Source organism: Heteronotia binoei, chromosome 18 (genome assembly GCF_032191835.1).
Source record: "Heteronotia binoei isolate CCM8104 ecotype False Entrance Well chromosome 18, APGP_CSIRO_Hbin_v1, whole genome shotgun sequence".
Lineage (NCBI taxonomy): Eukaryota > Metazoa > Chordata > Lepidosauria > Squamata > Gekkonidae > Heteronotia > Heteronotia binoei.
In genome coordinates, this window is record NC_083240.1 from 2,353,398 (window position 1) to 2,369,752 (window position 16,355).

A 16,355-nucleotide genomic window follows, 5' to 3' on the forward strand; every position below is an offset into this window, starting at 1 on the left:
GGGATCTTTAAGAACATCAGAGAAGCCATGTTGGATCAGGCCAGTGGCCCATCCAGTCCAACTCTCTGTGTCACATTAGAACAGAAGAGAAGCCTTGTTGGATCAGGCCAATGGCCCATCCAGTCCAACATTCTGTGTCACATTAGAACAGAAGAGAAGCCATGTTGGATTAGGCCAAAGGCCCATCCAGCCCAACACTCTGTGTCACATAAGAACAGAAGAGAAGCCCTGTTGTATAAGGCCAGTGGCCCACCCAGTCTAACACTGTGTCATATAAGGACATAAGAGAAGCCATGTTGGATCAGGCCAATGGCCCATCCAATCCAACACTCTGTGTCACATAAGAGAAGCCATGTTGGATCAGGCCAGTGCCCATCCAGTCCAACACTGTGTCACACAGTGGCCAAAATATATATATACAGGGCTCTTTTTCTAGCAGGAGCTCCTCTGCATATCAGGCCACGCCCCTCTGATGTACCCAATCCTCCAAGAGTTTAGAGGGCTCTTAGTACAAGGCCTACTGTAAGCTCCAGGAGGATTGGCTACATCAGGGGGATGTGGCCTAATATGCAGAGGAACTCCTGCTAGAAAAAGAGCCCTGTATACACACACACACATATATACTGTGGCTAATAGCCACTGATGGACCTCTGCTCCATATTTTTATCCAATCCCCTCTTGAAGCTGGCTATGCTTGCAGCCGCCGCCACCTCCTGTGGCAGTGAATTCCATGTCTTAATCACCCTTTGGGTGAAGAAGTACTTTCTTTTATCTGTTCTAACCCAACCATTCAGCAATTTCATTGAATTCCCATGAGTTCTCGTATTGTGAGAAAGGGAGAAAAGTACTTCTTTCTCTACTTTCTCCATTCCATGCATTATCTTGTAAACCTCTATCATGTCACCCCGCAGTCGACGTTTCTCCAAGCTAAAGAGCCCCAAGCGTTTTAACTTTCTTCATAGGGAAAGTGCTCCAACCCTTTAATCATTCTAGTTGCCCTTTAACCCCTCCAACCCCAATCTGGCTGGCAAGAGGCCTTGGCAGAGCTCTCCCCCCCCACCCCTCCCGGATGCAATTCCTCAGCCTCCATCTCATTCTGTGCATGAGAGCAGCTGAGATGCACAAGGTGTGGGGCAGGTAGGGGAGAGCCCTTGGCCTTTGCCATTCAGGCTCAGAAGGCAGCAGAGCACATGTTGGGCTGCTGCTGGGGAGGGGTCCTGATCCGAGGCCCCTGCCGGGAAGTCCCCATGCAGGCAGTAGTCAGAAGCAAGAAGGGGCGGGGTGGGAAAGAGCCCCCTCACCTGTGTGGCTGGGTGCTGGGTGGCAAGGCCCCGCAGTAGCCTCAAGATGAAAGGGAGAGCTGGACGGGACAAGAACTTCTTCCAGACGTCGGCATCCAAGCTGGGCAAGAAAGAGGGAGAGGTCAGATTTGCTCCCTACTTGGGAAAGAACCTGCCCCTCAATGGATTGGGGGTGGGATGATTTCTGGCCCACCCCTGCTGTTCCTTAAGAACATAAGAGAAGCCATGTTAGATCAGGCCAATGGCCCATCCAGTCCAACACTCTGTGTCACATAAAAACATAAGAGAAGCCATGTTGGATCAGGCCAATGGCCCATCCAGTCCAACACTCTGTGTCACAGAAAAACATAAGAGAAGCCATGTTAGATCAGGCCAATGGCCCATCCTGTCCAACATTCTGTGTCACACAGCGGCCAAATATATATATACACACACACACACACACACACGCTGTGGCTAATAGCCACTGATGGACCTCTGCTCCATATTTTTATCTTGAAGGTGGCCATGCTTGTGGCCGCCACTACCTCCTGTGGCAGTGAATTCCACATGTTAATCACACTTTGGGTGAAGAAGGACTTCCTTTTATCCGTTTTAACCTGTCTGCTCAGCAATTTCATCGAGTGCCCACGAGTTCTTGTATTGTGGGAAAGGGAGAAAAGTACTTCTTTCTCTACTTTCTCCATCCCATGCATTATCTTGTAAACCTCCATCATGTCAGCCCGCAGTCGACGTTTCTCCAAGCTAAAGAGCCCCAAGCGTTTCAACCTTTCTTCATAGGGAAAGTGTTCCAACCCTTTAATCATTCTAGTTGCCCTTTTCTGGACTTTCTCCAATGCTATAATATCCTTTTTGAGGTGCGGCGACCAGAACTGCACACAGTACTCCAAATGAGACCGCACCATCGATTTATACAGGGGCATTATGATACTGGCTGATTTGTTTTCAATTCCCTTCCTAATAATTCCCAGCATGGCGTTGGCCTTTTTTATTGCAATCGCACACTGTCTCGACATTTTCAGTGAATTCCCCAGACACAAGCCAGACTCGGCCATGGGGAAGCAACGCCGAGTCCTCATGCTGGGAGGGCATCTTGCCCCCCAACATCCATTCAGGCAGGGAGCCTTCTGGTGGACACTGGCCCCAGGTGGAGCCCTTCTCTCAAGGGGTGGGGGGTGGGAAGATGCTCCCTCCCTTTAGCTGCCACTACAGGCTCTCTGGAGCCTGAGTGGGGGTAGGGGGGCACACATATCATTGTCGAGGTGGCAGAGCAGAGAAAGGCCTTTCCCGGCACCAAAGAGCCTCCCAAAAGGTCTTCCGCCTGCGAGGCACGCTCTCTGCCACGGAGCTACGATGGGCAATGCACGCAGGGCGGCAGAGCACTGCCCATCATCCTGGGCACCAGCTATCAAGTCTCAGCACCTGAGATTCCAGGGATGGGACTTAAGATCCAATAAGCCCCTCCTCCTCTCTCCTGCTCTGTTTTCCCCTGTGGTAGCCCAGGGCCCCCTGCTTGCCCACGGTCCAGCCCCAGAGACCGGTCGCCCCTAGCCCTGCCCGGTCCCATGAGGAAGGGGCCTCACTTCTTGGCGCTGGGGATGTGCTTCTTCATGTAGTCCAGGGCGTTCTGCGTGATCCCCCGCTGGAGGATGAGGTCTTTCAGCAGGTGCCCGTTGCTGTTGTTCTTGATGCCGGCAGCGATTTTGCAGAAGCAGTCCAGGAAGACCTTGTCGTCTCCACTGTGCTCCTCATCGTACCTGAGGAAGGAGGAAGGCGAGGGCCAGTCACTTCCTGCGGGGGCTTTGGCTCAGAATAAATAAGCCCCCTGCAGAGCTGGCTTCGGTTTCCACACCCTCATCGCCCCCAATTATTTGTGCTTCAATGCAGCTCACAGTCTGTCTGTTAAAGATGACGCACAAGTCGCCTCATTTCTGTTATTTCATTGTTCGGAAAATGGAATAATGGATATACTGGATTCCAAACACCTTGCACTTCTTGGAAAGAGTCAGGATTTCCACTTAGCTCAGCAACGCCATGCTGACTGGCAATGGCTCTCCAGTATCACCCTCTGAGGAAAGGTACCTGTCCATCACCTGACCTCCGGGGATCAGACCTGCATTCCAAGCGGATGCTCTGGTACCCCACAAGGCTACTCTTGTCTCTGCAAGGGGGGGGGAGGGGCTGCAGCAGGGATCTTTCACAAGCCCAGCAGGAGGGCCTGCTTGTCGATGCAAGCCTTTGGTGCCTCAGTCTGTAAATCACTGATTCAAACACAGGCTAGAGACCCGAGGCTTGCTGTGACCCCGAGCGGAACTGGTTTTATCGCTTTATGGCACAGCTGTTGTTTTAACTATTTTAATCAGATTCATTCCAAGAATAGCTCCGGCTGAAAAGCAGGTTACAAGTTCCCAAATAAAACAAATGCAGAGATTATCAGTAACAAACAATAAGTATGGAGACCCTGCCCAGTTCCCCACACCCTGTATGTAAATATGTGGAGGGCGAATCCTCCAAAGCAGCTTCCTTCTTAGCTGGAGAGCTTGGATGACAGGTCCTCCCGTGCCCTGGAGGGCGGAGGCTGCCATTCTACAAACGTGCACAAGGGGCAGCGTGCTCAGAATCCAGCTCCCTGGGAGAGCCCAGCTTTCTGCTTAAAAAAAAAATCAAAGTACAGAGAAGCAAGCACAAGTCTCTAGCCCTCGTGTGTGCCAGTATCTGCAAAACCTTTCAAAAATCTCACAAGGCTGAATAGGATTCCATGGCTGGCAACCCAAGATTAAATTACGGACAATGGCAAAAGAAATTAAGCAAAAGGGGAAACGACCATGCGGATCTGCCGTGTTTGAATAGAGAATACAGCTCCCATCCTGTGTTTGAATAGAGAATACAGCTCCCATCCCCACACACAGAATTTGGGCTGCCCAGAAGCAAAAAATAAACAAAACTAATTCAGAGCCCTGCTCAGCCCCACTTTCACAAGGTGTCCTAATTCCCCAGAAGGCAAATTCAGGTCTGAGCTTCACACATGCACACCTGCGTGCTGAGAGGCCCTTCCCTTGCCCCAACCTTTCTTGCACACAAACCCTCTCTGTGTGGCTTTAACGGGAGGTGCCTTTGCTGGCGTAAAGCCCAAGTCCTTCCAGGCTGCCACCTACTTGTCGAAATTGCAGTAGGGCTTGAAGCGATCCACCAGGATCTGCATTTTCTCCGTTTCTCCGAAGGACAGGTAGGGGATGATGCGCAAGAGGCCCTGCAGGACGCTGGGGTTGGAGCGGACGAAAGTGCTGTTGATCTGGTCCAGCAGCATGACCAGCTGATCCTTGTCCCCTGTCAGGAGAAGGTTGCCCTGGGGAGGAGGAAGAGGAGGAAACAACCAGTGCATTCAGATGAGTCTCCCCCTTTGGCATCCTCAGCTACCTTCCTTTCCTACTCCGTCTCATTCCCCTCTCCCCCCTTTTCTCCAACAAACCTCTCCCAGACCGTCCCTTCTGCTACACTAGCACAAGACCCTTCCTTCAGTCTGGGAGCCTATCCCTGGTTTCTTCTCATTCAGATATCCAACAGGAAGATTTCTGTGGTCTGCATGGTACGCTGGGTTCAAAATTCCTCTCCCCCGAAACTAACACCGAGCTGGAAAGCTGAATCCCCAAGGCCTCTACTTTTGCTGCCTTTCAACACCCCTGGAGACTGAAAAGAGACAGAAGCACTTCTCTCGGAAGACTGCAGTTGGTTGGGAGCAGGGGGGGGGGGGTGTTTATTAGCCCCACCCCAGGCAGTCATCTGCCTGCAAATTCTACAGCTGTTGACAACATATCTCTTATGTTAGATCAGGCCAACAGCCATGTTAGATCAGGCCAATGGCCCATCCAGTCCAACACTCTGCGTCACACAGTGGCAAAAAAAAAATATATATATATATATATATACACACGCACACACACACTGTGGCTAACAGCCACTGATGGACCTCTGCTCCATATTTTTACCTAACCCCCTCTTGAAGGTGGCTATGCTTGTGGCCGCCACCACCTCCTGTGGCAGTGAATTCCACATGTTAATCACCCTTTGGGTGAAGAAGTACTTCCTTTTATCCGTTTTAACCTGTCTGCTCAGCAATTTCATCGAATGCCCACGGTTCTTGTATTGTGAGAAAGGGAGAAAAGTACTTCTTTCTCTACTGTCTCCATCCCATGCATTATCTTTTTATTTTTTATTTTATTTTATTTGATTTATATCCCGCCCTACCCCACCGAAGCGGGCTCAGGGCGGCTTACAACACAAGGATTCTAACGTAAAATTCAAATTTTAAATATAATAAGAATATACATAATTAGAAAATGAAAACATTAAAAACATTAAAACAGTGCATCAGTCCAACAGCATACAATCTATACACTTCCTTCAACATTTTGATAGTTTGGTGGTTTGATGCTGGTCAGTTATAGGCCAACCGGAAGAGGACTGTCTTACAGGCCCTGCGGAATTGTCCAATATCCCGCAGGGCCCTGACCTCTTCTGGTAACTGGTTCCACCAGCAAGGGGCTGTTATTGAGAAGGCCCTGTCCCTGGTTGACTTTGGCCTGGGGATTGTGAGCAGATTTTGGGAGCCAGATCGCAGTACTCTCTGGGGAACATATGGGAAGAGACGGTCCCTAAGGCAGGCAGGTCCTAGACCATATAGGGCTTTAAAGGTAATAACCAGCACCTTGTACCGGACTCGGTATATTATCGGCAGCCAGTGCAGTCCCCGGAGGCCCGTCTGAATGTGCTCCCGTCTAGGGAGCCCTAATAGCAGCCGGGCAGCGGCGTTCTGCACTAGCTGCAACTTCCGGGTCCGGCACAGGGGCAGCCCCATGCAGAGGGCATTACAGTAATCCAACCTTGAGGTGACCGTTGCATGGATCACTGTTGCTAGATCGTCCCGCTCCAGGAAGGGAGCCAACTGCCTCGCCCGCCTAAGATGAAAGAAAGCGGACTTCGCAGTGGCTGCCACCTGGGCCTCCATAGATAGGGCAGGCTCGTGTAGTACCCCCAAGCTCCTGACCCTATGCGCCATTGTCAGTGGCCCACTGTCAAGGGCTGGAAGGGGAATTCCCCCCCCAGACCACGGCGACCCAAGCAAAGGACCTCTGTCTTCGCTGGATTGAGTTTCAGCCTACTCAGCCTGAGCCATCTAGCCACGGCTTGTAATGCCCGGTCCAGGTTTTCTGGGACAGAATCAGGCCGGCCGGCCATGAGTAGATAGAGCTGGGTGTCATCAGCGTACTGGTGACAGCCCAGCCCATGCCTCCGGGCAATCTGGGCAAGGGGGCGCATGTAGATATTAAATAACATTGGGGAAATAACTGCCCCCTGAGGCACCCCACAATCCAGCGCGTGCCTCTGGGACAGCTCACCCCCAACTGCCACCCTTTGTCCACGACCATCAAGGAACGAGGAAAGTCACTGTAAGGCCAACCCCTGAATCCCCACGTCAGCGAGATGGCAAGTCAGCAGCCGGTGGTCGACCGTATCGAACGCCGCCGATAGGTCCAACAACACCAGCACCGCCGAGCCGCCTCGATCCAGATGCCGCTGGAGGTCATCCATCAGAGCGACCAGCACCGTCTCTGTCCCATGGCCCGGACGGAAACCAGACTGATGGGGGTCGAGAACGGAAGCATCCTCCAGAAAACTCTGCAACTGCAACGCCACTGCCCTCTCAATGAGTTTACCCAAAAAGGGTAAATTCGAAACCGGCCAATAGTGTGTCAATTCGGCCGGGTCTATCTTGTAAACCTCTATCATGTCACCCCGCAGTCGACGTTTCTCCAAGCTAAAGAGCCCCAAGCGCTTCAACCTTTCTTCATAGGAAAAGTGTTCCAGCCCTTTAATCATTCTAGTTGCCCTTCTCTGGACTTTCTCCAATGCTACAATATCCTTTTTGAGGTGCAGCAACCAGAATTGCACACAGTACTCCAAATGAGACCGCACCATCGATTTATACAGGGGCATTATGATACTGGCTGATTTGTTTTCAATTGTTTTCAACACTCCCCCCTGCCCCCCCCACCCACAGAGTGAGGCCCGTTTGTCACAAGAGGTGCCTCCTGCTGCTGACCTCCTCTAAGGCCACGTTGTGTTCACAGCCTCCATAGCAGGCAGGCTGAGGTCTACCTCCAGGATCGTTCTGGATGGAAAGGGTTTGGTAGGACCCTGTTTTAGGAGATAAACGGAGGTTTTGCCACTTCTGCTGCTGTGGAGACGTGCCCTCCAGCCTAGACATCACGCTCATAATCCAATGGTGAGGAGTACATATACTGAAGCCCAGCTACAAGTTCATAGCTGACGAACAGGTCATGAGCCCCCTAAGCGCTTCACAGCTTAGATGTGCCAATGGGTGTGGCCCAAGCGAAACAAAACATTTGTTTACCATCTAACACCTTTGCGAGACTGTCACGCCTTAAAAAAGAAGAAGCAAAAGCAGAGAGACCAAGAAAGCTACAAAGCTAAATGTACTTTGTCCTGACACCAGAGGGGAACAGTGTCCCAACGGGGAGATTGTAAAATCTCAGGGCATGAGAAAGAAGATCTCTGCTGTTCTCTCGGCTCCTCTTACTTGGATGGGCCACGGAGAACTAGCCCTTTACCTAGGGACTCCATCCTGGCAAGAGACAATGAAGAGAAGGCCCAGACTCTGAGAACTAAGGTAATGAAGGATTTCAAATGTTGCAGTTTAAGAGATTACTAGCCTATCCCAATTTAACACTATTTAGGTTAAGTACAAAGTAAAGGTTTAGAGCAGGGGTGGCCAATGGTAATTCTCCAGATGTTTTTTGCCTACAAGTCCCATCAGCCCCAGCCAGCATGGGACTTGTAGGCAAAAAACATCAGGAGAGCTACCGTTGGCCACCCCTTGGCCACCCCTGGGCTGTGTGTCTTCGCCATTGGTTGCTATCCTTGCTCCACCTGGAGCTTGCACAGACCACATGTGCTCTTTCAATTGTTTATTAAAGAAGATCATCAGAAGAGTTCCTCTGGAGGGCCAACAACAGGGCAGAGAGGCTGAGGTCTTCCCCTGAGAAGAACATCAGAAGAGCCCTGCTGGATCAGACTAAGGAGGGTCCATCTAGTCCAGACTCCAGTCTCACACAAGGGCCAGCCAGATTTATACCCTGCCCTTCTCTCTGAATCAGAGACTCAGAGCGGCTCACAATCTCCTTCATCTTCTTCACCCACAACAGACACCCTGTAAGGTGGGTGGGGCTGAGAGAGCTCTGACAGCAGCTGCCCTTTCAAGGACAACTCCTGTGAGAGCTTTGGCTGACCCAGGGCCATTCCAGCAGGTGCAAGTGGAGGAGGGGGGAATCAAACCCGGTTCTCCCAGGTAAGAGTCTGCGCACTTCACCACTATGGCTGCCCCAAGGCCATTCCAGCAGCTGCAAGGGGAGGAGTGGGGAATCAAACCCGGTTCTCCCAGATAAGAGTCCGCTCACTTAACCACTATGGCTGACCCAAGGCCATTCCAGCAGCTGCAACTGGAGGAGTGGGGAATCGAAGCTGGTTCTCTCAGATAAGAGAGCTCTGGCTGACCCAAGGCCATTCCAGCAGGTGCAAGTGGAGGAGTGGGGAATCAAACCTGGTTCTCCCAGATAAGAGTCCGCTCACTTAACCACTATGGCTGACCCAAGGCCATTCCAGCAGCTGCAAGGGGAGGAGTGGGGAGTCAAACCTGGTTCTCTCAGATAAGAGTCCTCTCACTTAACCACTATGGCTGACCCAAGGCCATTCCAGCAGGTGCAAGTGGAGGAGTGGGGAATCAAACCTGGTTCTCCCAGATAAGAGTCCGCTCACTTAACCACTATGGCTGACCCAAGGCCATTCCAGCAGCTGCAAGGGGAGGAGTGGGGAGTCAAACCTGGTTCTCTCAGATAAGAGTCCGCTCACTTAACCACTATGGCTGACCCAAGGCCATTCCAGCAGCTGCAACTGGAGGAGTGGGGAATCGAAGCTGGTTCTTTCAGATAAGAGAGCTCTGGCTGACCCAAGGCCATTCCAGCAGCTGCAAGTGGAGGAGTGGGGAATCAAACCCGGTTCTCCCAGATAAGAGTCCGCTCACTTAACCACTATGGCTGACCCAAGGCCATTCCAGCAGCTGCAAGGGGAGGAGTGGGGAATCAAACCCGGTTCTCCCAGATAAGAGTCTGTTCACTTCACCACTATGGCTGCCCCAAGGCCATTCCAGCAGCTGCAAGGGGAGGAGTGGGGAATCAAACCCGGTTCTCCCAGATAAGAGTCCACTCACTTCACCACTATGGCTGACCCAAGGCCATTCCAGCAGCTGCAAGGGGAGGAGTGGGGAATCAAATCCGGTTCTCCTAGATAAGAGTCCGCACACTTAACCACTATGGCTGACCCAAGGCCATTCCAGCAGGTGCAAGTGGAGGAGTGGGGAATCAAACCTGGTTCTCCCAGATAAGAGTCCGCTCACTTAACCACTATGGCTGACCCAAGGCCATTCCAGCAGCTGCAAGGGGAGGAGTGGGGAGTCAAACCTGGTTCTCTCAGATAAGAGTCCGCTCACTTAACCACTATGGCTGACCCAAGGCCATTCCAGCAGCTGCAACTGGAGGAGTGGGGAATCGAAGCTGGTTCTTTCAGATAAGAGAGCTCTGGCTGACCCAAGGCCATTCCAGCAGCTGCAAGTGGAGGAGTGGGGAATCAAACCTGGTTCTCCCAGATAAGAGTCCGCTCACTTAACCACTATGGCTGACCCAAGGCCATTCCAGCAGCTGCAAGGGGAGGAGTGGGGAATCAAACCCGGTTCTCCCAGATAAGAGTCTGTTCACTTCACCACTATGGCTGCCCCAAGGCCATTCCAGCAGCTGCAAGGGGAGGAGTGGGGAATCAAACCCGGTTCTCCCAGATAAGAGTCCACTCACTTCACCACTATGGCTGACCCAAGGCCATTCCAGCAGCTGCAAGGGGAGGAGTGGGGAATCAAATCCGGTTCTCCTAGATAAGAGTCCGCACACTTAACCACTATGGCTGCCCCAAGGCCATTCCAGCAGCTGCAAGGGGAGGAGTGGGGAATCAAACCAGGTTCTCCCAGATAAGAGTCTTTGCACTTAAGCACTACACCAAACTGGCTCTTACTGTGTCTCCCGACTGGAAGGAGGCGAGCCAAAAGCAATCACTCAGGAGCAGAAGCAGAGTGCCGTTTGTGTTCTGGCACTGTCTTATCTGCAACTGGATCAGTTGGGCCAGAATCACAGCAACATCCCGATGGCTGAGTGGAAAGCAGCCAAGACCAGAGCCTTGATTCATGCAGAGCTGTAACAGACCTCCTCCTCTGTGGGTACTTCCCCAGACTAATTACTGTGTCCATTTATTTTGAGTGCACACAGAGGAATAAGCCGCAGCCTCCTGGCATTAACGAAGCAGCACTCCCCGCTCCTCCCCAGGAGGGCACTCCAGCAGCAGAACACCCCGACTTCCTGTGTCTGCCATCAACGTCGCCTGGCAGGGTCAGGGCTGCCTTAACCCCAGGCCAAGAGGCAGGCTCCAGCTCTCAGCCATTAATGAGCCCTGCAGGGGCCTGATAATGGGAGAAAGGATCTTGGCACAAGCTTGCTAATAACTCAGAGAGACTAACAGCAGCAGGCAACTTTTGACAAGTTCTCACTGGGCTCAGAGCTCTTGGCCTCCTGGCCGCAGGAGAAGGGCTTGCGAGACAATATGTTCCCCTCCACAAAGAAAACCCCCACGTCTCCCGCATGGGGAGAGGGGCTGCGGCTCAGCGGCAGAGCCTCTGCTTGGCACGCAGAAGGCCCCAGGTTCAATCCCCAGCACCTCCAGCTGGAAGGACCAGGCAGGAGAAGATGGGCAAGACCTCAGTGGCTCAGCCTCTGCTTGGCATGCAGAAGGTCCCAGGTTCAATCCCCAGCACCTCCAGCTGGAAGGACCAGGCAGGAGAAGATGGGAAAGACCTCAATGGCTCAGTGGCAGAGCCTCTGCTTGGCATGCAGAAGGTCCCAGGTTCAATCCCCAGCACCTCCAGCTGGAAGGACCAGGCAGGAGAAGATGGGAAAGACCTCAATGGCTCAGTGGCAGAGCCTCTGCTTGGCATGCAGAAGGTCCCAGGTTCCATCTCCAGCACCTCCATCTGGAAGGACCAGGTAGGTGAAGATGGGAAAGACCTCAGTGGCTCAGTGGCAGAGCCTCTGCTTGGCATGCAGAAAGTCCCAGGTTCAGGCCCCAGCAGCCTCTCCAGTTAAAGAGATCTGGCCATAGGGGATGGGAAAGAACTCTGCCTGAGATCCCAGAGAGCAGCTGCCAGTCTGAGTAGACAATGCTGACACTGATGGACTGACCCAGCAGAAGGCAGCTGCCTGGGTTCCTGACTCCCTCGAAAACTAGCACGATAGGAAGGATTCTAGCTGGGCCTTCTCTGGTGCATTACTAGCCTAGGCGTTTGGTTGAGGCAGCGGGCATCCGATCTCACCAGCTGACCCTATGATGCGACACCACCTCTGCCAAAATACTCATTTTATACTATCTGATGTTCAGTATATCATGATGTGCCCAACTGAGCCGTCAAACTGTACTGTCTACTTTTATTGGTTTGAACTGCTGTTTTATGGTTTTAATCGTTGTTATCCACCCTGAGCCCGCCTGGGAAAGGGTGAAATATAAATTATCTAAATGAAACAAAATAAAATTAAATAGTCTGGAAAAGCATCCAATCCTGCAAGCACCTAATTCACCAGAGAAGGAGCATGAGCCTGATGGGGGCCTCGGCCCAGGCCGGAGTGAAGGGAGGGTGAAGGCAACCAAGGAGTGAAGGGAGGGTGAAGGCAACCAAGGAGTGAAGGGAGGGTGAAGGCAACCAAGGAGTGAAGGGAGGGTGAAGGCAACCAAGGAGTGAAGGGAGGGTGAAGGCAACCAAGGAGTGAAGGGAGGGTGAAGGCAACCAAGGAGTGAAGGGAGGGTGAAGGCAACCAAGGAGTGAAGGGAGGGTGAAGGCAACCAAGGAGTGAATGGAGGGCGAAGGCAACCAACCCATAGGCAAGCGCAACTTTGCCAAAGGTGGTGGTGAGAAATGTTGTTGGCGATCCAGCTGGGGAAGGAGGAGTCTCCCTTATCCCCCTCTGCAGAACTGACTTCTGGACCTCAATAGGCCCTTGCTAACTGTGGGACGCCTTGTTCAGTCTGCCTTGGACCTCTGCCCAGCCTGGCTCCAGGTGCGCCCCAAAGAGGGAGGAACAGGAGCCTAAATGATGCAACTTCAACTGCACAAACTCAAGAGCTACCCAGGAGCTCACTGGCTAAAGCAGATAATGGGGGAGGACTACGGAGGGTGGGAAAGGTGCAATAGGGCTAGGAAGGAAGAACTGGCCTCATTTTCCCCTAGAGCAGTGTTTCCCATTTACAGGGTCGCGACCCGGTACCGGGCCATGGAAGCCTCAATGCCGGGTCACAGGAATTGCCAAAGCTTAGCCCTGCCCCCAGCAAAACATGACTTCTGCTCTACTTCCTTTCCTGCCTCTCTGTTGTACAGAGAAAAGCTAGGCTTGAAGACTGACACAGGCTGCAAAGCCTGAGCTCCATTTTCCTTACTTCCATCCCCCAACGTCTCTGTGTTGTGCAGATAAAAGCTAGGCTTGAAGACTGACACAGGCTGCAAAGCCTGAGCTCCATTTTCCTTCCATCTCCCAATGTCTCTGGGTTGTGCAGATAAAAGCTAGGCTTGAAGACTGACACAGGCTGCAAAGCCTGAGCTCCATTTTCCTTCCTTCCACCCCCAACATCTCTGTGTTGTGCAGATAAAAGCTAGGCTTGAAGACTGACACAGGCTGCAAAGCCTGAGCTCCATTTTCCTTCCTTCCATCCCCCAACATCTCTGTGTTGTGCAGATAAAAGCTAGGCTTGAAGACTGACACAGGCTGCAAAGCCTAAGCTCTGTTTTCCTGGGAGACCTGTATAGAAGAAAGGAAAGAAAGCCTGTCTCCTGGCTCCAACCCCAAATTTTAGTAGGCCACGAAGGAGAAGTGTAAAAATAACCGGGCCACGAGGGAAAAAAGTTTGGGAAACCCTGCCCTAGAGAATCACCAGGGCCCCAAGCCAGAAAGGGTACACCCCCAACCAGAGAGACAGACCACCGCTAGCGCTCTCCACACCTTGTCTTCGCTCAGGGGCTCTGCGTTGGACTCATCCAAGATGATCTCCATGATGCTGAGCACCTGCTCCGCCACAGCAGCCCCTCCGCTGTCTTTGCTTTCCTGCTCGGCCACCAGAGCCTGCGGACAATGTGACAAAATGGTTATTGCAGCAGCCCCTAGACTTTTGGTGGCCAGCTGGGCACAATTTGGGGGTGGTCAAAAGTGCGGAAGTTATGGAAGGAACAAGGGGACTCTGCCGCACAAGGGGACCTGCTCCCTCCTCACCAGGTTCAGCGTCCCCAGCATGACGTTGAGCGTGTTCATCTCCAGCTTGACCAGCTGCTGGCGGTTCACTTTGACCTTGACGCAGTAACTGAAGAGCTTCAGCAGCACCTGGGAGGAGAGACAGGAAAGCTGACCGCAGCCGAGGGCAGGCTGGAACCTGTGGCTCAGAGCTGGGGTGGATTCCTTTCTTGCTCTTCAACCAGGCGTTCAACTCTTGAACCGGGCTGCCAGAACCACATTTGCCTCACTTCACCTTTTTATCCCACCCCTTTGTGAAAGCAGCTCAAGCAGTGCCCAGGGCCCCCCCCCCCAACCTCCTCATTTGATTCCTACAACGACCCTGTAAGATTGGCCAGGCTAAAAGGAACTGCTCTGAAGCCACCCGGTGAGCTTTGCCCTCGAGTGGGGAGGGGAACCTGAGTCTCCAGCATCAAGGCGTGACTCTACTAGGGATACCATAATGCAGGGGTGGCCAAAGGTAGCTCTCCAGATGTTTTTTGCCTACAACTCCCATCAGCCATTGGCCATGCTGGCTGGGGCTGATGAGAGTTGTAGGCAAAAAACATCTGGAGAGCTACCGCTGGCCACCCCTGCCATAATGGGACATTGTTCATGGCGAAGCTGGAAGATCAGGTGTCTCTAGAGGACCAACCGGGGCCCAGCATCCCCAGATCTGCTCTCCTCCCCCTTGTCGCAGAGGGAAGCCACTAACTCCTCCCTCGGTTCCACCAGAGGACTGGCCTCCAACCTACAGGCTTCCTCCTCGAGAGGTTCCTCCTCGAGAGGCTCTCTTTCTTTGGAGGTTTTTAAAGCAGAGGCTGGATGGCCCTCTGACAGCAATACGGATCCTGTGAATTTAGGGGGAGGTGTTTGTGAATCTCCTGCATTGTGCAGGGGGTTGGACTAGATGACCCTAGAGGTCCCTTCAAACTCTATGATTCCATCTCCTGCATTCTCAGCTCCATGGTCCCGGGGGGGGGGGGGGGCGGGGAGGCCTCCTAAGGATGAGATGAGGCAAAGGCGCCCCCTCAGCAGTTGAAGGAAGAGAGAGCTGCTGATTGGGTCAGCTTCTCTCAACGCAAACCTAGCTGAAATCCTCACCTCCACCAGCTATTCCAGGGAGAAGAGCCAGTTGCAGCCTCTAGTCACCTTCCCCCACTCCCTTGGCCTATCTTTCTTACTTCTGTTTAAAGCAGGCAAACAATAGAGAAAACTGTGCTGCTGGTGGGATGGGATTTTTCTTTTGACACCAACCCAGAACGTCACCAGGCTGGACAGGACAGAACTGGCAGCCCACATTCACACAACCAGGCAACCACCAAGCCCAGCCAAAACTGACGGCAGCCCAAAAACTCAGGTTTCTAAACCCCGGGATTCTGACTGGCCGCTGTCACTGCCAGGAGACTCACTGTCAGGAGGTGGCGTCCCTGTTTGAAGTCCCGGATGCCCGTCAAGCGGTTCAGCATGCAGCCCAGCCCCCCACACTGGGCCATCACGCCCGCCATTTTGTACACTTCTTCTTCATCCTCCTCTTCATCTGTGGAAAAGAAAGAGGCTGACAGGAGAGAGGCAACAGCATCAACAGAGCAGAGAAGAACCTGTGCCTGCCTGCCTGCCAGCCAGCCAGCGGGGGGACCGAGGGCCCAGGAGAGCAGGCACCCCCTCCCAACAGAACGACTCAAAGAGCTGGGCGGACAATTCCCACCGTGGACACTGCCCGGTCTCTTGCTCAGCTGTGAACATAGGGACATATGAAGCTGCCTTACACTGAATCAGACCTTTGGTCCATCAAAGTCAGTCTTGTCTTCTCAGACTGGCAGCGGCTCTCCAGGGTCTCAAGCTGAGGTTTTCCACACCTATTTGCCTGGACCCTTTTTTGGAGATGCCAGGGATTGAACCTGGGACCTTCTGCTTCCCAAGCAGATGCTCTACCAGTGAGCCACCATCCCTCCCTTTAAGTCAGTCTTGTCTTCTCAGACTGGCAGCGGCTCTCCAGGGTCTCAAGCTGAGGTTTTCCACACCTATTTGCCTGGACCCTTTTTTGGAGATGCCGGGGATTGAACCTGGGACCTTCTGCTTCCCAAGCAGATGCTCTACCACTGAGCCACCATCCCTCCCTTTAAGTCAGTCTTGTCTTCTCAGACTGGCAGCGGCTCTCCAGGGTCTCAAGCTGAGGTTTTTTCACACCTATTTGCCTGGACCCTCTTTTGGAGATGCCGGGGATTGAACCTGGGACCTTCTGCTTCCCAAGCAGATGCTCTACCACTGAGCCACTGTCCCTCCCTGTGGGGTGGGGAGACTGACAGACCACATGCCAACAGGTGTATTGTGAATGGACTAAGTCATAAGATCGTCAGAAGAAGAAGACTGCAGATTTATACCCCGTCCTTCTCTCTGAATCAGGAACAGCCTCGTGGCGCAGAGTGTTAAAGCTGCAGTATTGCAGTCCTAAGCTCTGCTCACGATTTGAGTTCAATCCCTGGTGGAAGCTGGGTTTTCAGGTAGCCAGCTCGAGGTTGACGCAGCCTTCCATCCTTCCGAGGTCGGTAAAATGAGTACCCAGCTTGCTGGGGGGAAAGTGTAGATGACTGGGGAAGGCCATGGCCAACCACCCCGTAAAAAGTCAGCT

The 16,355-nt window shown here is 52.8% G+C and overlaps 1 protein-coding gene across 1 annotated transcript in view; it reads right to left on the minus strand.

Moving 5' to 3' along the window:
- UBR4 (ubiquitin protein ligase E3 component n-recognin 4) overlaps positions 1-16,355 on the minus strand; it is a 148,850-nt gene that overhangs the window by 8,166 nt on the left and 124,329 nt on the right. Inside the window, 6 exon segments of the mRNA XM_060259383.1 lie at positions 1,302-1,401; positions 2,885-3,058; positions 4,457-4,647; positions 13,460-13,579; positions 13,727-13,834; positions 15,136-15,263. Of these exon segments, the coding sequence (XP_060115366.1) occupies positions 1,302-1,401; positions 2,885-3,058; positions 4,457-4,647; positions 13,460-13,579; positions 13,727-13,834; positions 15,136-15,263 (821 nt within the window).